At 44.7% G+C, this 22,130-nt stretch overlaps 1 protein-coding gene across 1 annotated transcript in view; it reads right to left on the bottom strand.

Moving 5' to 3' along the window:
• The window catches only part of SLC44A4 (solute carrier family 44 member 4), a 59,283-nt gene that overhangs the window by 11,238 nt on the left and 25,915 nt on the right, over positions 1–22,130 (bottom strand). The window contains exons 5-14 of the mRNA XM_080991983.1: positions 20,086–20,185; positions 17,971–18,099; positions 16,128–16,188; positions 14,197–14,302; positions 12,154–12,237; positions 8,475–8,587; positions 6,517–6,639; positions 6,293–6,392; positions 4,000–4,092; positions 2,285–2,387 (exon numbers count right to left, since the gene is read on the bottom strand). Coding sequence (XP_080848109.1) covers positions 2,285–2,387; positions 4,000–4,092; positions 6,293–6,392; positions 6,517–6,639; positions 8,475–8,587; positions 12,154–12,237; positions 14,197–14,302; positions 16,128–16,188; positions 17,971–18,099; positions 20,086–20,185 — 1,012 coding nt within the window. The remainder of the gene's footprint in view (positions 1–2,284; positions 2,388–3,999; positions 4,093–6,292; positions 6,393–6,516; positions 6,640–8,474; positions 8,588–12,153; positions 12,238–14,196; positions 14,303–16,127; positions 16,189–17,970; positions 18,100–20,085; positions 20,186–22,130) is intronic.

The raw sequence follows: 22,130 nt of genomic DNA, 5'->3' as shown, positions 1-22,130 counted from the left end.
TCTTAATACCAGGGCATGGAAATGGCTGGTTGCGAAAAGGAGAGCCAAGCAGAGCCCCACAAGTTGCTCCACAGCCAAACAGCAGTGGCGTAGCGTGGGGGGTGCAGGGGGGGCCGGCCGCACCGGGCGCAACATCTGGGGGGGCGCACTCGCACTCGCAGCTCTCTGCCCCTACCTGGCTCACTCACTCTCTCTCACTGCAGTGCTGGCTGTGCGAATCCGATCCGAGCCGCTCGGTCGCCGCCCACTGTGGAGGGGGTGGGTGCCAGGCGTGCGGTGCGGAGAGAGAGCGAGGGACTATCTGGGGGAGGGACAGTGCAGCGGCCGCCCAGCGCAGCGCTGAGCGCGGGAGAGAACCACACCAGACCAGACCAGGCAGCAGCAAGAAGAAGCTGGCAGCGGCGGCAGGTTAGGGGTTAGGGGGCGCAAATTACTTGCCTTGCCCCGGGTTAGGGGGCGCAAATTACTTGCCTTGCCCCGGGTGCTGACAACCCACACTACGCCGCTGCCAAACAGGATCCATTTTGAACCCTGGCAGAAATATAAAATCCAGGGTCGTACAGGAGATGGACTTGGAGCAGGGAGACCTGGGCTGAGATCTCTGAGGAGAACTTCCAGCCAGTCCTTTTCTGACTCACCTCGCTTTAATAACTTACCTCACACTTCCTTACCTCTCTTCGTCTCTCTCCCCCTAACTTATTTCACTATTCTCTACTGAACTTACCTCACAGTCTATTGTACGAATAAGATACCACCACAAAATTAATAGGAAGTACAGAACTGCCACCCCCAGCATTGAAGATACACTTTTAAATACAGTGCTGTGGAGCACGATTTGATTTATTTACTCGGGCTTTTGGAGGAACTTGAGATATCAGTGTGCACAGTACAATCCACATGTGTATATGTTGCACGATTTCAACTTTATGCAGCTGAAGGCTAGCCAGTTGAAACTGCACATGTTTATGAGGGCTCCGGGATGCTCTCCTGAAATCTCACAGGCTTCCAGAGCTACCATGTTGAGAGGGCCTTACCCCCTTCCCCACCTCGCAGCAAAGTAGAGCACAATCCAGCGGATCTGGCACAAAAAGAGCTTTTAAGCCCTCTCAGGGGTTCGATTCTGGGATGCTCAAGCAAGATCTTGCAGGGCTGTCCGAGTTCCCAAAAGATCTTATGTGAGGATCTCTAAGTATCTAGCACCAGTGTGGTTTGCCCCTCCAAGCAAGACAAAGAACTTAGAAGAAGATATTTTTGTACCATGTCATTTGGGTTCTGGGTTCCATTTTCCGTTGCCTATGAAGCCAAAATGACCACAACTGTCCTCATTAAAACCCTAAGTGGGGATGAGACACCAAAGCAGCCCAGAATTGGAGGGCTAGTCAGGGGCAGGGATGGATATATCTGCTAAATTTGATCCTCTCAGTATCTCAGTTTTCCAATCTTACATTCACATTCTGTAGCAGTTCATGGGTTTAAATTTTTTTCTTTAAAAACGCTCATGAAAATTCGTTTGCATTTTAATGCAAATTTCTCCTAATAAGCCCATTTTTGTATTCAGTTTTGAATAATGAAATTTTGCAAGCAATTTTCCCTAACCTAATGAACTTTTTTGCATATTACTTTCCATAATACTATTTTGGCCCAAATATAAGCTGCACCTGCAAATAAGCCACACCTTTAAAATTCAAGGGGGGGGGGAGAGAGAAAAGACAATACCCAAATATAAGTTGCTCCCTTAAAATTGGGTTACAGGCTGAAAACCACTGCGGTTGGTAGAATTGTAACTCCGAGCCAATTTAAGCCTTTCATCTTGCAAAAATGACCGTACAATCGCCAAAATCACAAATTGCTATTCAGTTGTTACAATTCCACAGGCACTCAAGCTCGCAAATCAGCAATAAAACATTTTCTTGTTCCAATTTACAGTATGTCTGTTTCAGCAACAATATCGTAAATGTCAGTTTTTGTAAGGTCACGAATATAAGCCGCACTTTAATTTTTCATGGTCAGAATTTGGAAAAAAAGTGAGGCTTATATTCGGGACAATACGGTAACTTCATTTTTATGAAACCTTCCCCTAAAATATGTATTTTTGTAAGCATTGGTTGGTTGACAAAATTCAGAAAAGTGCAAATTTCCAAGGATAGATGTGTTTCGCTCCACATATTGTTTCAGAAAGTAGAAATGACTTTAAATGTGTACCAAATCAAACTGATCCCCCATCCCCTCTAGTCAGAGAGGTAGATCTGGGAACCAAGATCCTTCAGCTACGTTTGTGACTCACCATTGGGCTGCAGCTCTCGTTCCCAGAGATCCCTATGCAGTCTGGGGAACTATCATTTTTGGGAGCGATGCGATAGAGGGGCGCTCCAGAGGTGGCGAGATATCTGAAGGTGGGGAGTAGTCAAGGGAAGAAGATATACAAAGAAAATGGAATAATGGGGGCTTCCCGAAGCCCCAGCAGCACCCTCACTTTTTGCCATCTTCAGTGCGGAAATGTTTAAGACCTTGGTGTTATGTACTGAAGTTCTCACCCTGGGCCAGCAGGGGGATACTTTAGATATTTAGATATACTTCACTCAGGTCCACATATGCAAATAAGGAATTGAAAGTGACGTTCAGTGATTGGATAGTTACAGAAAGTTGTTACTGTTGCTTTGTAGTTGAGCTTTATATAAGCAGGTTGCCTGAACCATTCAGTTCAGTTCTGTTCTGGGCCTGTGAATAAACAAGAGCTGTTTGACAAATCGCTGTGTTGTCTGATACGTTCACCCACAACTTAACACTTGTGGTACATAGAACACAGAAATTTCCCTACTGGGAACAAAAACCTGAAGAGATGGAAGCAGTGAAGAGCTGAACTTGAATACTCACGGACATTTCTAAAGCTTGCCAAGAATTTTGTGATTCAAAATTGGAAGCTGACGTTCTTACCTGAGGATAGGAGGGTTTCAGGATGTTGTTGCCTTGGTTTTACTAGGTGTTAGGATATAAAATCTCTGAAGCTGTCACCAGGAACTGCTATGTTCCGCCATTATACACTAGGTATCAAACGCCAAGTAGTACAGTGGTACCTCGGGTTACATACGCTTCAGGTTACAGACTCCGCTAACCCAGAAATTGTACCTCAGGTTAAGAACTTTGCTTCAGGATGAGAACAGAAATTGCAGCGGGAGGCCCCATTAGCTAAAGTGGTGCTTCAGGTTAAGAACAGTTTCAGGTTAAGAACAGACCTCTGGAACGAATTAAGTACTTAACTCCGAGGTACCACTGTATTACATATCTGCTATGACTTCCTGTCAAACACCAGCCAAGTATTGAAATACAAAGTTATTCTCTTCATTCATGTACTCATCCTATGGCTGTGTACACGCTATAGCTTTTAAGCACACTCAAAGCACGTTCTTTCCCTCAAAGGATTCTGGGCCCTGTAGTTTACCCCTCACAGAGTTACAGCTCCCAGCAGCCCTTAACAAACTACAGCGGCCAGAATTCTTTGAGGGGAGTAAACGTGCTTCGAATGTGATTCAAAAGGCATTGTGTGTAGGCAGCTTATTTCTAGCTTCCCTTCCTCCCAATAATGGCATAAGCCTGGTAGCAATTCAACAGGAACCACAAGGGTAAAACCATTAAAAACAAAATGTCGCAGTGCACTGCTTCTATTTAGGGTTCAAGCCTCACCATTTCATTATCTTTGCCCCAATAGCCAGTCAACTTTCCATGGCTGTAGAACATACTCAGTCGCTGTCCCCACCAACCAACATCCCACTTTTTAGGGCACAGCCCCCAAAGATGTGTGTTTAGGAGTGCCATGGAAGATTGCGGGCCCCTCCAAAAAGTGCTTTTCCCAGGGTGAAATCGCATTGCAAAATCGGGCAAGATCACAGCAACCAAAATGGAAGTTGTTCTCTCACAATTAAAAACAAAACAAGATGTCCGGGTTTCCCCCGGGACACTTGCAAGATATGAAGTAACAAGTCTTCACTTAATAAAGGATACAGAGCAGTAACACCCCAGTAGGCCACACATATCACCAGCAAGACGAAGGTCACCAACGGGTAGAAAAGAGAACTCATCATGTACCCAATGGCTCTGCAGGAGAGAACAAGAGAGACCCCTGTAAACCCAAGCTTTTCAGCTTCAATCAAACTCGTCTGTAGTACAGTTCTCCAGAGACACTTCAAACCAGTTAGAACCCATAATATAGCCTTTGCACCATCTCTGCTTGTACGATTTTGCAATGTTTCCCCTCTACTGTTCCCCATTTTCTTTTTAGGAGCCCAAGCAAATGCGGGCCTTTAATTAGATAGTAGCATGCAGTAGAATTAGATAAAGCCTCTTTGGCAGACAGTTCAAGAAATGACCACATTAAATGGGCTTCAATGCATTTTAAGGTAAAGGTAAAGGGACCCCTGACCATTAGGTCCAGTCATGACCAACTCTGGGGTTGCGGGGCTCATCTCGCTTTATTGGCCAAGGGAGCCGGCATACAGCTTCCGGGTCATGTGGCCAGCATGACTAAGCCACTTCTGGCGAAGCAGAGCAGCGCACAGAAATGCCATTTACCTTCCCGCCGGAGTGGTACCTATTTATCTACTTGCACTTTGACATGCTTTCGAACTGCTAGGTTGGCAGGAGCAGGGACCGAGCAATGGGAGCTCACCCCATCGTGGGGATTCAAGCCACCAACCTTCTGATCGGCAAGTCATAGGCTCTGTGGTTTAACCCACAATGCCACCCGCGTCCCTTCAATGCACTTTAGCACTATGCAATTATCTCCAGTGCACTTCAAAGATTTTTAATAAACCCCAGATAGACCCTGGCTGTCGAGGAGCTTTTCGTGAATGACGTGCAAAGGGAAAAACAAGCAGAGCTAACATAAGCTTCCTTCAGGAAGACTACAACTCCCATCATTCCTAGCTAGTAGGACAAGGGATGATGGGAAATGAAGTCCCCAGACAGCTGGAGACTCAAGTTTGGGAAACCCTGCCCTAGGTTAAGTCTTTTTGGGGGGCGAAGGCAACACTCCTCATTTATTTTTCTGACACAAGATTCAGGGGATGGGAGGGAAGTCAATTTGGTTTTTTTGTTTTGTTGTTTTTTATTTTTGTTATTTTCGGAAAATTAATAAAATATTATTAAAAGAGAGAGAGAGAACTAAGCTGTTTGAAAACCAAGGTATGAATGTATAGAGAATTGGGCTGGGGCAGTCTGGGCAGGGGAAACTTCTCGAGGTTAAAAGGCAGTTCAGTGGAGGTAGTGAAGCACAGGGAGGAAAGAAGAGGAAACCCACTTTGTGGCTACAGTGAAATTAAGAGGAAGGACTGGACTCCAGCAAAACTATACCAGAAGAAAATAACAAGTGCAGACAACTGCTGGAGACATGGGAGTAAAAATGCAAACTTAGTATATATGATGATTAACTGCCCGATGATAAGATCACTTTGGTGCGAGGTGAGGATATTTATAGCAAGAGTAATAAAAAGAAATTGTTGTTTAGGGGAATTGAATTTAATTCTAAATTTTATTCCGGAAACGTGGGAGATTTCAAGGGGTCAAACAAATTGGATGTTCCATGCTATATTAGAAACAAAAAAACTTGTTTTGATGAATTGGAGGAGCCGCAAAAAGATTCCATTGAGCACATGGATTGATAATATGGACAATTAACTACATATGAACGAATTACATGTCGACACAAAATAAGAATGGATAAATATGAAGAAATCTGGAACGAATATTTAAGCGATAAGGCGGATAGTGGCAGGAAGCAGGGGGAGGAAAGAGGTGGGAAAATATTGTTAAAAAAGGTGTATTCATAGGTATGTCAGTGTATTCAAATCTGAATGGTTAAATTGTGTTATTACTGTTATTATAGTTTTTGTTGTATGTGTCTTTCGCGGTTGTTGTTTGTATCAAAAAAAATGATTAATTTTTTTTTATCAAAAAAGAGGAAGGGGCTGGGTTAGTTGCTTGCTTTCCCTCTCTCAGTGGAGGCAGAAGTGGGGGGAGCAACAACACCTATTTTCCCCGTGCCCAGAAAACTAGTTCCTCTCGTGCGCCTCTTTCTCCATATCCTCCGTCCAAAAAAAGAGGCACTATCAGAGCTCAAGGACACATTCCAGCCAGGCAAAAACTCTCAAGGAAGGTGTGAGGCAGGGCTGGCGAGAGGTGTGGCCGAGGGAGAGGGGCGTGTGGCTTGGGAAGAGGGTCCCAAGGGCCGGATAGAGGTCTGCATTTGGCCCCCGGGACTGAGGCTCCGCACGCACTGGCCTTACAGAGACTCCCTTACCTGCTGGCTTCCTTGATGAGAGCGATGGCGATCAGGATCTGCTTGCGCAGGAACAAGAGGGTGAGGAGCATGATGCCTTCCACCACACAGAGGATGATCACTGGAGGTGAGAGAAGGAGATTCGCACCTGGGCCACTCTCGTAACCAAGCTTTGGGAACTTTGGGTTTTTTAGACCATCTTCCAACACCCGTTTTCCTGCCCGCTCCCCTCCGCCCAGACTTACAGGCGGCCAGCCACGTCTCCTTGACGCTGCGGTAGGCGCCTACGTCGGTGGTGAAGCCAATGTTCTTGATGGTGGCTCCTTTCTGGTCGAGCTCACGGTACTCCATATAGCAGTGGTAGATCCCTGGAAAGCAAAAGAGGCAGAGATCGATAGAGTGTTAGTTTCTGTTCTTATCACTGAGCAGCTGCTTGGAGTCACAGGACTCTGTTTACATTCCAGAGACCTTTCAGTCTCATGGGAAAGGAGACGGGATGTGACGTTAGTGGTTTCCTGTTTCCTTTGTTCCTTTGTTCAGTTGCTCACTGCTTTCATAGAGAGAGGATGTCTTTTCTGACTGCGTAGCTTAGAAATAAACTCTTTACAATGTAGCCCAAACCTCTCGTCTCTTCCCTGTGCTGGGAACCCTGCTGGATAGAATGTGCTTGAGGCCTTATCAAAGGCTCAGGTCATTAAACACGTTGGAGGCGATTTCAAAGGCTCGGCTCGGAGGAAGATGAGGCCTTATCGGCTTGGCCGAGTGGAGTTCTGACATTTTTATCCCTTGGATCCCGAATGCCTTGCGAGTCGAACGTTTCGGCAAACCCAGAAATGAGTGTTCCGGTTTGCAAACATTATTTGGAACCCGAACATCCAATGGGGCTTCCACAGCTTCTGATTGGCTGCAGGAGCTTCCAATCAGAAGCCACGCTTTGGTTTCCAAACGTATTGGAAACCGAACGGACTTCCGGAACGGATTCCATTCAACTTCCGAGGTACGACTGTATATGGGAGAGATGAGGTTTTTGTCGTTGCTCAAACCGAGGGCTTTAATTCGCCCTGGGGATTTGGACTTCCCACCTTCCAGGAAAAAGATTTCTCTCAGGTAAAAGGTCTGGGCTTCTGGATGCTCCCCAACTCATCCCTTGCCCTCCCTTTGTGTGGAGGAGATTGGAAACAGACAAATTCATGTGGGATAAAGAAAGAGCCACACAACACACATGACAGGAAGGCTGGCAACATCAACCCTGCCATGTGTGAATAATAATTATAATAACAATAATTTTATTATTTATACCCCGCCCATCTGGCTAGGTTGCCCCAGCCTCTCTGAATGGCTGCTAACACATATAAAAACATAATAAAGCATATCATTATGTTATAATGTAATAAATAAAACAAAACAAAATATTATAATAATAATAAGAGCCAGTGTGGTGTAGTGGTTAAGAGCGGTAGTCTCGTAATCTGGGGAACCGGGTTCGCGTCTCCGCTCCTCCACATGCAGCTGCTGGGTGACCTTGGGCTAGTCACACTTCTTTGAAGTCTCTCAACCCCACTCACCTCACAGAGTGTTTGTTGTGGGGGAGGAAGGGAAAGGAGAATGTTAGCCGCTTTGAGACTCCTTAAAGGGAGTGAAAGGCGGGATATCAAATCCAAACCCCAACCCCTAATAATAATAATAATAATAATAATAAATTAAATTAAATTAAATCCCATGCAGATGACTGCAGGGCCTGGTGATAGAGAGTCAGGTGGCCAGAGGAGGAATGACCCCCAGGAGGAGAGCAGAGAGAAGAAACACCCTGGTGCATCTGCAACAGCACAATCGGATGCCTTCATCTGCCCCAGCTACAATAAAACATGTCTCTCCCATATCGGTCTCTACAGCCACAGCAGTCTCTGCAATCTTCCAACGGTTTGACTTCACTTCCAAAGGCGCACTCCTCCATGGTCTCCCGAGACAGACGGATGTCAACAACACCACGCACTGTAAGCACATTCAGTGCACGTTTAAATTGTGTGGCGTCCCCCAAAGAATCCTGGGAGCTGTAGTTTGTTAAGGACGCTTGGGAACTATTGCTCTGTGAGGGGAAAACTGCACCTCCCAGGATTCCTTGCGGAAAGTCAGGGAGATGTAGGCCTGTGGCCTTCTTCGCTTTGGCTCCTCCACTTCGGCCCTTCCCCACAACGTTACTCACCGTAGGCTGCGGCGACCAGCACCCCTACAATGATGATCCACACCAGAACCCCAGCGATGCAACGTAGCAGCAGCAAGAATACCAGGCTGAGGACCAAGGCAATCAGCAGCCCTCTGGAGGGAAGGAAGACAAGGTAAGAGAGAGCACAGAGGTGATCTCCCCGCGTCTGCTGAAAAATGCACTCACCCAGCCAACCCCAAATCATCTTCTTTTTTGTGGGAAAAGTTTTTATTGTTAAAGTAATTCAGCATTAATACACACATATTGCGAATATACAAGCATACAAACATACATTTCATACAATCCTTAAATATATACAAACATACCTACATTCAGTCCCACAGATAATTCCTTTTCCCATCACCACCCACCACCCCTTACCCCACCTTTGTGTTAGACTTCCAATCTACTCAATTGCAATTTCTTTCCACTTCTATTACTTTCTTTCACACACTTTTAACCTAATTTCATGCTTCTTTTTCTATTACACATTGTTATCCATCTTATTTAGTATTTCAGTATTTAAAACAGAACTTGTTTATTCTAATAGGAGTTCTGGTTTTTCAATATGGTTTTGCAAGTATCCTTTAAACACAATTGGAAGGATCTCAAAAGAGAAGATAGACAGGGATTGGAAGGTGTTTAAAGCCAACCCCAAATCTAACCACCAACTTCCAGTGGTAGCTGGGTAGCGGTCAGTCAGCCACACACCCTCCTCCGAATACTCCATCCTGGCCTGCCTCCCGCTCAGTTTCCAGCATTCCACGCCGTGCCATTCCACATGGCCAGCACCACTGTGCACAGTCAATCATCGCCGGGTTTTTTAAGGGGAGGCGGGCTTTCCCTGAAGGCCTTTTGTATTCCTGCCAACCTTTGGGTTCCCCTAAGCTTGCTAATAGTTTCGCCTGCGTAAGTCATGGCGCTTGCAGCCTGGGCATTGGCAACAGAGGGGAACGACATGTCTTGCCACTTGCACCAGACACTGCCCCGCATTACCAGAGACAGGACATCAAAAAGTTTTCCTGCTCCCGAATTGGAAACAAGAAGAACTGCCGACGAAAGATGAGCGGCAGACGAAATTAATGGACCATGCAGAATTAGACAAAATGACAGGAAGGATTCGAAACCTGTGGCATCAGAGATTCTCAGAGGACTGGAGTAAATATGTGAACTATTTGAAAAGCAATTGCAATCAACAGATTACGCTAGTAGGACTACAAGAAGTTTTGTAAGGTGGACTGTGTGAAATATTGCAGAGAGAAGCATGAAGAGAATTATTAGTGAAAAGGACTATTAAAAGTAATAGTGAAATGAATGAAATGTAGATTAAGTGATAAAGACTGAAAAATCTTCTGACGTGGTTAATGGAAGTCCAAAGCATTGTATAAGATAAGAAAATACGTTGTATGTTTTTTGGAAACTTTACGTAAAAATTAATAAAAATATATTTAAAAAACAAAAACAAAATGTTTTCCTGCTCCCAGTCCAGCAAGAATGAAAATTAGCATCAGGTACAAGATCCATCCCCCTACCCCCTAAAAAAAATAGAGTACTGAAAGTGTTGAAGACTTTAAAAAAAACCAAACGCAATTCTGCAGGTTTTCCTTGAGAGATGAACTGATTCAATGGAGCGGTATTAGTCAACAGTATTTCAATGGAACTGCATTTTATGTGTTCTGTTGCAATCTGTTTGTTTGTTTCATTAAAACATTTTTATACTGCTGTTCGTAGAAGATACCAGAGCAGTTTACAACAATTATGGGTAAAACCACACAATAAAAGCCATGCAAAAATGTTAACATCAGAAATCGGCTAATTATTGTGGACGTGTGTCTTCTTAATTGCCTGCAAAAGCCTGATGGAATAGAAACGGTTCCAGCAGGTGTTTAAAAGCTGAAACAGAAGGCTCCTTCTGTTCCAGCTGTTTTCCTCTTGTATTCGGTTATGTTAAATGTTTAGTGATCTATAAAACTTTCAAATAAGTAAAGTGACACCACCAATCCCTGGAGGGAAGGCAGAACCAGATACATTTCCCATGACGGAAGTATGTGATTGGACTCAAGCCTTGGCCCCCAGAATAAAATATTTGAGGGGGCTGTTCCCCCCCCCCAAAGTTTTTTTTTAAAATAATTTTTATTGAATTATTTTATGTTACAAAAAACAATACAGCCATACTACCACTAAATATAATTAAGGAATAAAAATTACATACATCAATATTTAGTTTGTTATTTGTTATTTACCGTCTTATTTCCTCCCAAACATTGCATACAAAAACACACATATGTGCAGACACCCACACACCCACACACAAAATGATACTAATGAAAGTAAATATTTTTTCCCTTTTATCTTCCAAAATCTTTTCTTCAACTTTGACTTCCTGTCAAGTCCCTTTGCATATCTTTTATCTTACATTTGAATGTACACAAAACACAATTCCCATGGTGTGTGTGTGCACTGCGTCCTGTGATCAATTACATGGGGCGGATCTTACCTGGGCGCCCACAATATTTTATTCAAGTTGGTACCCCTGTTCAACTGAGATTTCAACACTGCCTGAAGCTTTACGGTGCATCTATAAGGCCTAGAAACTTGATTAGTTTTTAAACAAAATTCCAGAACACTAGAATGCTGGTTTCTGAGCCAAAAGCCACATTGCACACTTGCACAGCGAAGTAAAAAGTATACAACATTTGGCTCCGACTATAACCATAAACCATTGTTCTTCAACAGTGGGTTGCCCAGCCATTGTAGGACTACAGCTCCCATCATCCTTGACCCTCAGCTAAGCTGGCTGGGGATGATGGGAGTTGGAGTCCAATAACACCTGGGGACTCCCAGTTGAAGATCGTTGCCATAAAATGGAAGAGTAATGAAATCCCCTCTATACAAGACTGGATCCAAAAGCTGGCAGAATATGCCGAATTAGACGGTCTATCGGAAAAAATAAAGAACAAATCAAAACAGGAATTTGTTTCAAAATGGGAGGTTTTCAAAGAATATTTGAAAAATAAATATAGCAGTTTGAATTCTGTTGCAGCATTTGAGGAACTTCAGTAATAGTTGCAAGGTAGATATAAGAAATTAGATATATTAAGAAAAAGTTTAATTATGATAAAAGTGTGTATTGGCAATAAGTAATATGAAATCGAAATATGGAATACAGTGGTACCTCGGGTTACATACGCTTCAGGTTACATACGCTTCAGGTTACAGACTCCGCTAACCCAGAAATATTGCTTCAGGTTAAGAACTTTGCTTCAGGATAAGAACAGGAATCGTGCTCTGGCGGCGCGGCAGCAGCAGGAGGCTTCATTACCTAAAGTGGTGCTTCAGGTTAAGAACAGTTTCAGGTTAAGAACGGACCTCCGGAACGAATTAAGTACTTAACCCGAGGTACCACTGTAGACGGGAGGTTGGGTCTTTAGTGTTAAGACCAATATATGTTTTATTGTTTGTTAAGAAAATTATGTGTCTATGGTTATTCCTGTGTGTAATTTGGTATTTGTGTTTTTTCTTGCCGTATCAATAAAAAATATTTAAAAGAAGAAGAAGATCGTTGCCATATACACCTTCAGCCTCCAGAGCCACCCTCAGGCTGTATGCAGTAATGCACAAATCATGGCTGGCCTCTCCTCCACAAAGCTACTCCCTCTCAACTTGTTCAGCCACTCACATCAAGATCCAGTACCACGACCGCGTGAAATCCTCAAAGATCTTCAGTCCAAGGTTCTTAGCACCCAGAGCCTGCAACAGCTGTCTGAAGACAAGAGACCAAAAAGGTAGCTATGAGAAAGAGGGGGACCTAGGAGGACTAATGCCAAAACTAGAAAAGGAGCCAGAAAACAAACTTTGAGGGCAAAGGCGGTCTTGGCACTAAGGGGGTGAAAGGGGGACTGTCTAGGGCAGGCATGGCCAAACTTGGCCCTCCAGCTGTTTTGGGACTACAATTCCCATCATCCCTGAGCACTGGTCCTGTTAAGCTAGGGATGATGGGAATTGTAGTTCCCAAACAGCTGGATGGCCAAGTTTGGCCATGCCTGGTCTAGGGCATTTGTAAATTAGGAAGCAGCCTTATGCCAGTGCTATATCTTTCCGAGCACACTTCAAAGTGTTGTTGCTGACTTTTAAAGCCCTAAACGGTCTTGGTCCAGTATACCTGAAGGAGGGTCTCCACCACCAACATTCAGCCTGGACACTGAGGTCCAGCTCTGAGGGCCTTCTGGCGGTGCCCTCACTGCGAGAAGTGAGGTTACAGGGAACCAGGCAAAGGGCCTTCTCGGTGGTGGCGCCCACCCTGTGGAACTCCCTCCCACCAGATGTCAAGGAAATAAACAACAATCTGACTTTAGATTGCAGCCCTGTTTAGGGAAGTTTTTAATGTTTGATCTTTTACCGTGTTTTCAGGAGCTCAGCCTACACTCAAGCAGGGCCCTGGTAGAGACACATGCCCGACTGGCATGTTCTCTCCCTCCTGGTCAATCGTTTGGGAGCTTCAAAAGCTTTCTTCTGCCCAAACATCACAGCGACCCATGCCAACCGGCACCGGCACACTTAGGGATCCGCAGAGTTTGAGCACCTTGCATGACAGACCTCAGCAACTCAGCATTTTGGCTAATCTACTTTATTTACATATAAACACACACGGAGCACTGCAACATGGCTCCCTCTCTCTCTAGCATCAGAAAGCTAAGAGAAAAGAACAAAGGACAATAGTCCCACTTCACGGAACACAGTAACACAAACATCCTGTCTCCGTCACTTCCCACTCTGTGGAGTCAAAACACACACCGTCATGTGATAGACAAAAATCCCATGACTTCAATCACAGAGCAGGAATTCTAACAGAGGCCACCATCTTGGATGGCTTCCAAAGAGGACTGGACAAATTCGTGGAAGATTTAGCTAGCCATGGCTACTAGGCATGATGGCTAGGCTCTGTGTTCATCCAACCCACTGCTGTCAGCTCTGACTGGCAGAGGCTTCCCTGGGTCACAGGCCGAGAGAGGTATTCCACATTCTCCCGCTGCCTCATCCTATTTTTAACTTGAAATGGCAGTGATTGAAGGACGTTCTGTGGCATGTGCCACAGAGCCCCTTCAAAATCACTGCACCCAATTTATTTATTTTTTAAATAATTTTTATTAATAATTTCAATATAACAAATTATCATAACATATCATCTTCATCATTCCCCCCCCCCAATTTTTCCCCTCCCCCTTCCCCCAAAAAGAACCCCCCTCCCTCCCCCAAGACTTTGCTCAGTTCCTCTCTCTGATTTTTCAGCCTATATTGTTCTCTGCATATTGTAAAATTGTAAAGATCCTTAAATTGTCTATCTATTATATTAACAGTCAATAAATTTGTGTATGTTTATTCAAAAGCTGCCAAGCAGTCCAGTTCATTTTGTTGTTTTTTTAAGTAGTTTGTAAAAAGTTCCCATTCTTCTTTAAAGTCACAGTTGTCCTTGTCTCGCAGCTTGTATGTCAATTTTGCCAGTTCTGCATAATCCATCAATTTCTCTTGCCATTGTTCTTTCGTAGGGGTTTCCTCATTCTTCCATCCTTGTGCTATTAAGACTCTTGCCACCGTTGTCGCATACATAAATATTTTTTTTATTTTCCTTGGCAGGTCTTTTCCTACAATCCCTAACAAAAATCCCGATACCCAACTTAACCAGGAATTCACTGAAGTTCGCCCAGGGAGTCAAAGGACTTACTCTGTGCCATTCTTGATAGTGTCCAGAGTTTTATTTTTATCCATCCCGCCCACATTGAAGGATTCAGCCTGAGAGATGTTAAAAGTGGGGAAGCAACGGCTCAGTACTGTAAAAAGAAATAGACGTAGATTAGGGTCAATTCTTGAAGACGTGGGACATCGGCAGAGCAGGCCTAGCGCTGCTGTCCTCACACCGGCAAGACCCCAGGCCTTGGGGCCAATTACACACCGTATTGGAGGGCGCTGTTCATTTTGATGCCATGCCTAAAACTCTGCTCCATTCTGAGCACTGGACGAGGGCAACACTGGCCTCTGCCCCTCTTTCCTTCCTTCCCTCCTCTGATGCCCTCTCATGTTTCTGCCTCCCAAAGGCTTGCACAGCTATTTATTGCAGCAGCCCTGGCTACAAGCTCCCCAGGGGAATGGTGCCTCTGGGGCTGGCCAGGGGGCGCTGGTTGCCAGGAGCTGAGGCGGCCTTGCAGTAAGCAAGCAAGCAGGCAAGGGAATGGACAGAGCAGAGTTATGATGTCTCTGGGGGTGGTCTTGGACTCCAAGGCGGGCATTTTAAAATGTCTACATAAGGGCGGGCACACCTTGGTTCTGGGTCCTCCTCCTGTGTGTAAACGGGGCACCCTGTTACAACAGTTCAATAAAGATCAGGCTTACTAGCTGCTTTGCTTCTCAATATTCTCTGGTTGGCCTCTGTTATTTTCTCCTACCGATAGGGAACCCACTTAAGGACTCCATACAGGTTCTTGGATACCCCATAAGGGAAAGGGCAGATTTTGTTTACAACAAGCGTTAATAAAGATCAGGCTTACTAGCTGCTTTGCTTCTCAATATTCTCTGGTTGGCCTCCGTTATTTTCTCCGACTGATGGAGAACCTACAAAGGACTCTATAATGGTCCTTGTGTCCCCCATAAGGGAATAAGGGCAGATTTTCGTTTATTACATTGTGCTTGCTTTGTGCAAGGCCTGCCTGGGAGCTGAGTGCCGGTGCTGAAGGGGAGGCCTTTCCACCATGCAGGAGTGGCAGTGCCAATGACTGCCTCCCAAGGTAAAGCGCTGGCTTCATGTTCACCTTTGGCTAGTCTCCGTTGGGCCACTAAAACTGGGGGCATCCTCTTCCCAGGCCCCTGTGGGGCAGTGTGAGGAGGCACCTCTCTTTAGAGCAGGGGGGCAGATCAGAGACCAGGGGAGGTTGAAAAATCAGTACAGAACACAAATTATGTGCCGAATCCAAATGTTATAAAATATAATCATGAACAGGGGTCAAGGCATTGTTTAACGCATGGGTAGGCAAACTAAGGCCCGGGGGCCGGATCCAGCCCAATCGCCTTCTCAATCGCACTGAGTTATTACCTCACACTCTATTTTGTCTTTTTTAAAAAAATAAATCCTCATAGCAACCCTGCAAGGTAGGAAAGTTAGCTTGAGAGGGAGTGACTGGTCCAACGTCCCTTAAGTGAACCTGGACCTTAGTCAGTCCACTTCTAACCATGATAAAAACACCACACTGGCTCTCTGGTACGAATTCTTGGCTGAATAAATTATAAAACCACAGTAGCAAATTGAAGCACACATGAAATTCACATACACAGACCATGCATACATATTTCAAACATGCACTGCAATATTTTCATTAAATCAAGAAGTCCTCGCTCCCAAAACTCCTCCTCGGAACATTAACAGCTGCTTTATACAGAGTTAGACCACTGGTTCATTTGGCCCCAGAGTACAGAGATGGTCGAAGCCCCACTGAAAGTTGTACAGTAGGGATTTTTTTGCTAGGCATTGCTTTTCCTTTTGGCAGTGCTGAAGCAACGAAAGACCCAGCAGAATTCTCTCCTGTGCCGCTCATCAAGGTAGATGAAACGTCAGTCAAAGGACTGGGGGCTTGTGAGCAGACTGAACCCAGATTGTGTGCTCACCTGGCTCGGACGGGACAGTGAATTCTGGACAAAGTTGCAGGTTGAGAATTTCTGACACACTCTGTGAATTAAACAGGAAGTTAAAACTTGCTTTCTGGTGCAGTTTCATTCATTCAAGATATCCCCACCACCACCATCTAAAAATCTTTCAGCCAACGTGGCTCTTCTCAGCAATTTAGTGCAAATTTCTCCAAATTAACCCATTTATTCAATGCAACATTGACACTTTGGGCAAGCAACTTCCCTTACTATGATGTGATCTTGCGTGGTATTCTCACCAATACCTTCATTTTTATACACCCTTTATCCATCATTTTTGTAAATGTTGTTTGGCTGGAGGACTGCTTCGCAAAATTCAAGCGGGTGCAATTTTTGAAGGCTATAGCCGTGTTCAGTTCGTGTATTGTTTTGGAAAGTGAGAATGCGACAGATCCGGCTTTAAATTTGTGCTGAATCAAATATCTCCTCCATCCCTATCCAGAAGGAGAGCAGGAAACCAAGACAAATACTCCCAACAAGAGACAGTGGTGGCCGCTAATTTGGATGGCTTTAAAAGGGGACTATAAAGCTCTCCAGGGATGCGGGTGGCGCTGTGGGTTAAACCACAGAGCCTAGGACTTGCCGATCAGAAGGTCGGTGGTTCGAATCCCCGCGATGGGGTGAGCTCCCGTTGCTCGGTCCCTGCTCCTGCCAACCTAGCAGTTCGAAAGCATGTCAACGTGCAAATAGATAAATAGGTACCGCTCTGGCGGGAAGGTAAACGGCGTTTCCGTGCACTGCTCTGGTTTGCCAGAAGCGGCTTAGTCATGCTGGCCACATGACCCGGAAGCTATACTTCGGCTCCCTCGGCCAATAAAGCGAGATGAGCGCCGCAAGCCCAGAGTCGGCCACGACTGGACCTAATGGTCAGGGGTCCCTTTACCTTTACCTAAGGCTCTCCATGGCTACTAGCCACAACATCTATTTTCCACCTCTGGTGTGAGAGGCTGTATACCTCTGAATATGCTTGTGAAACATGGACCACTTACAAACGCCATTTCCAACTCCCCGAAAGATTCCATCAAAGGTGTCTCCGAAAAAATGTACACATCACCTGAGAAGTCAGGCGAACTAATGCCAGTGTATTGGAAGAAGCAAAGATCACCAGTGTCGAAGTGATGATTCTTCAACATCCACTTCGTTGGACTGGTCATATTGTGCGGATGCCTAATTATTGTCTTCCAGAGTAACTACTCTATTCCAAACTTAAAAATGGAAACAGCATAATGCTGGTGGTCAACAAAAGAGGTTTAAAGACTCTCTAGGCAAATCTTTAAAAATGTAGTATCAACACTGACAACTGGGAAACACTGGCCTGCAAGCACTCCAGTTGGAGAACAGCCTTTACCAAAGGTGTCATGGGCTTTGAAGACGCTCGAACTCAGGACGCAAGGGAGAAACGTGCTAAGAGGAAGGCATGCTTGGCAAATCCACACCATGATCAACTCCCGCCCGGAAACCAATGTCCCCACTGTGGAAGGACGTGTGGATCCAGAATTGGCCTCCACAGTTACTTACGGACTCATTGTTAAAACCGTGTTTATGGAAGACAATCTTACTCGTCTACGAGTGATCGCCAAAGAAGAAGAAGACCTCTGAATATACTTTTGCTGGGAACTGCAAGGAGGAGAGGAGAGGACTGTTGTGTTCAGGTTCTGCTTGTAGGCATCAAGGCATCTGACTGGCTCCTGCGAGAACAGGCCTGATGTAGCCAAGATGTCTTCTCATGGCCTGTACGCTTGCGGAGTGGAGAAATGGGTGGGGGTGAAGAACCAACCTGCCGTAACAAAAGGTGGCAACTTACCAGGCTGGTCGTCGTGAGGTTAATCGCTGGCTGGCACAGGGTCTGGTTCCATATGTCCTCGGGTTTATCCTTTTGGATAATCTGCGGAGGCACCGCCCAGAACTTGGAAGGGCAGGACGGGACACAGATCTGGAGAGAGGGAAAGGAAGGCAAGCGCACGGAACAAACGCTGGAGGGGTTTGCAAAGATTATCGATTGCTTTGATCTGACAGAATTTCCAACTGTCGCGTCTGGAGTCTGGGAGAAGTCAAGGCCCCCAACTTCTCACTTTCTTGGTTTTGCCTTCTCTGGCAGTTAGGGTTGCCAACTTTTTACAATGGCCCTACTCCTGTGCCATAATCTTTCTTTCTTTCTTATTTATTTATTTATTTATTTATTTGCTTATTTACTTATTAATGTTGCAATACATATATGAAATCTTTACATAATGATACATATACATTATATTCGTAAATTCACATTTTCACATTTCATTATGTACTCACATTTATCCATTTCTTATTTTTTGCCCTGTGTCTTCCCTCCACCTGTGCGTGACTTCCTTGTTATTATTTTATAATTTTATTATTGATTTTTCCTCAGGTCTTTATTGTCGTTCTGAATCCTTTTGGACACTTCTTCTTGTTTATTTGTCTTGATTTTTTAATTCCTGAACTGTTTTGTCTAGCTCCTTACTTTTTATTGTCAGGTCTTTTACCTGACCTTGAAGATCTATTATTATTATTTTAAAATTTTGTTCAATCTTATTGTTCATTGAATCCAGTTTATCATTTATATTTTTGTCCATGTTAACTATCAAATCTTTCAGATCTGCATTGGGATCAATTTCTGCTGTTGAGTGACTCCTACCTTGGGACCTGGCAGTAACAGTTATTTTAGATTGTATTTTCTTCTCAGCCATCTTGACCTTCCATTTCTTTTTCTTTTGTATGCAGGTTAATATGCTTTGGCCCAGGTTTGGTTGGTGATGTCTTTAAATAAGACCAGAGCCTCCAAGTTGGGATCCGTCAGATTATGAATCCTAAGTTCTTATTGCTCTTATTTCATTCCTTTCCTCCCCCACTTTCGTTATGGATATTCAACAAGATTTATTATTCCCACTACAGTCATACCTCATGTTACGTTTGCTTCATGTTACGTTTTTTCAGGTTGCGTCCTGTGGCGACCCGGAAGTACTGGAAAGGGTTACTTCCGGGTTTTGCCACTCAGGCATGTGCAGACGCGCAAAATGACGTCACACGCATGTGCAGAAGCAGACGCGCCGCTACGGGTTGCATTCTTTTCAGGTTGCGAACGGGCCTCTGGAATGGATCCCATTCGCAACCAGAGGTACCACTGTATTTAACCATACAAGACCAGTCTTGAAAGACCTACACTGGCTCCCAGTACGTTTCCGAGCACAATTCAAAGTGTTGGTGCTGACCTTCAAAGCCCTAAACTGCCTCAGTCCAGTATACCTGAAGAAGCGTCTCCACCTCCATCGTTCTGCCCGGACACTGAGGTCCAGTGCCGAGGGCCTTCTGGCAGTTCCCTCGCTGCGAGAAGCCAAGTTACAGGGAACCAGGCAGAGGGCCTTCTCGGTAGTGGCACCCACCCACCAGATGTCCAAGAGAACAACAACTACCAAACTTTTAGAAGACATCTGAAGGCAGCCCTGTTTAGGGAAGCTTTTAATGTTTAATAGGTTATTGTATTTTAGTGTTTTGTTGGAAGCAGCCCAGAGTGGCTGGGGAGACCCAGCCAGATGGGCGGGGTATAAATAATAAAATTTATAAATATTATTATTAATAGTAATAACAACAGAAGAGATAGAAGAGTTGGCTTCAAATATAAAGGATGAGCACATCAACACATTTTTCGTGCCATAATCTTCATCAGCATAGAACACAAGGGAAGGGTTGTGGCTCAGTGGGAGAGAGTGCATTCCATGTGCAGTAGCCCCGGGTTCAATCCCTCGGTGGTGCCTGGAAAGAAGGCTGATGTAATGCAATTTGAAAATCGGCAGTGGGCAGATAAAGTTGAAGGGAACAGAAACAAAATGGACATGAGGAAGTGCTTCCTGCTACAGCCAGCTCCATCTCAGGAACCCCTCCTGAGCCCGCCCACTCTTCTTACCTGCGGTGTAGGGCACTGCAATCCACTCATGGCAGCTGATATGACGTTGAAGCTTGTGACACATTTCATAATGTTTAGGTAAAAAAGGAAAGGTTTGCCCCTGCAAAACACACAGAGAGTGAGTGAAACAAACCCAGATTAAATAATTAAGAGGGTAGGGAGGAGAGGGGAGGCCGTATCTTTCTTTCTTTCTTTCTTTCTTATTTATTTATTTATTTATTTATTTACATTTTATTAACATATAAAACACATACATATACATTTACACAATACACATACACAACACACCACCTTATTTTCATAACATAAAACATACCTACTTTACTCTATATAATACCTGCCTATACTGTACATATCAACATACCTACCCCACACAGACACCCACCAAGTGACTTGACTTCCAGCCATTCTTGTTACACTACTACTATTTTTTTTTTCCGACTAGCTTAAACACATTTCATTATTTCTTTAATCTCTTGACTTTGCTCTCCTTTCACTCTAATCATTTTCTGGACTCACTCAATATCTGTCAGAAATTCTACTTTCCCCCCATAAATTTTGATGTATTCCTTAAAGATAGCCCACTCCTTATTCACTTTTTGTACCATATCTCCTCTTATCCTCCCTGTTAGTTCAGCAATATGGAAGTATTCCATATGGGGAGGCCGTATCTTAGGCAGGGGCAGAGTCAACAATTCAGGGGCCAAGGGCTGAGAGAAGCTTTCTTCCCAGGGCAAATGGCAGGGAGGGGCAACGTCCACTGGGCCTGGGGCATGGACAAAAATGGGGTTAAATGCACCCTAGAGTGGTTTAACAATCATAGAACTGTAGAGTTGGAAAGGGAACACGAGGGTCATCTAGCCCAACCCCCTGAAATGCAGGAATCTTTTGGCCAACGTGTGTCTCGAACCCACAACCTTGAGATGAAGAGTCTCGTGCTCTACCAACTGAGATATCCAAGTGCCAATAGTTCTTCCCAGGGAGCTCTAAGAACCGCAACTCTGTGAGGGGAACAACTCTCAGCACCTTTGACAGACTACAGTTTACAGGATTCTCTAAGGCAGCCTTTCTCAGCCTGTGGGTCCCCGGATGTTGTTGAACTACAACTCCCATCACCCCTAGCTAGCAAGGCCAGAGCTCAGGGATGATGGGAGTTGTAGTCCAACAACATCTGGGGACCCACAGGTTGAGAGCCGCTGCTCTAGGGGGAGCCATGATTGTTTAAACTAGTATCACGGTGCTTTTAACATATAGTGCTGATGCGGCCAATGCTGAAAATTAGATCATGTACAACTGCCCTGATACCATCAACGTGCACAAATCATCACGAGTCAGGGATGGAAGGAAATATCTGTTTTGAATCTTGAATTTTCCCATTCTATCTCAAATTCCTTACTTAAAAGAGTAGAGTCATCGCCTTGCCAACAAAGGTCCGTATAGTTAAAGCCATGGTTTTCCCAGTAGTGATGTATGGAAGTGAGAGCTGGACCATAAAGAAGGCTGATTGGCGAAGAATGGATGCTTTTGAATTCTGGTGCTGGAGGAGACTCTTGAGAGTCCCATGGACTGCAAGAAGATCAAACCTCTCCATTGTGAAGGGAATCAGCCCTGAGTGCTCATTGGAAGGACAGATCGTGAAGCTGAGGCTCCAGTACTTTGGCCACCTCATGAGAAGAAAAGACTCCCTGGAAAAGACCCTGATGTTGGGAAAGATTGTGGGCACAAGGAGAAGGGGATGACAGAGGACGAGATGGGTGGACAGTGTTCTCGAAGCTACCAGCATGAGTTTGACCAAACTGCGGGAGGCAGTGGAAGACAGGAGTGCCTGGCGTGCTCTGGTCCAGGGGGTCACGAAGAGTCGGACACGACTAAACGACTAAACAACAACAACAAATCTCAAATTCCATTCTCCATACTTCTGCAGCGATGTGCAAATTTCTTTCTTTTTTTTAAAAAAAAGTGTGAATTTTAGTGTGAATTTCTCCTAACAAACACATTTTTGACTAGCAAGAGATTTCCCCTAATATAATGCATTTCTGTATGGT

Source organism: Podarcis pityusensis (assembly GCF_964106645.2).
Source record: "Podarcis pityusensis genome assembly, chromosome: 2".
Classification (NCBI taxonomy): domain Eukaryota; kingdom Metazoa; phylum Chordata; class Lepidosauria; order Squamata; family Lacertidae; genus Podarcis; species Podarcis pityusensis.
The sequence above is the reverse complement of the archived record's forward strand: the minus strand, read 5'-3'. Positions and strand labels throughout refer to the sequence as shown.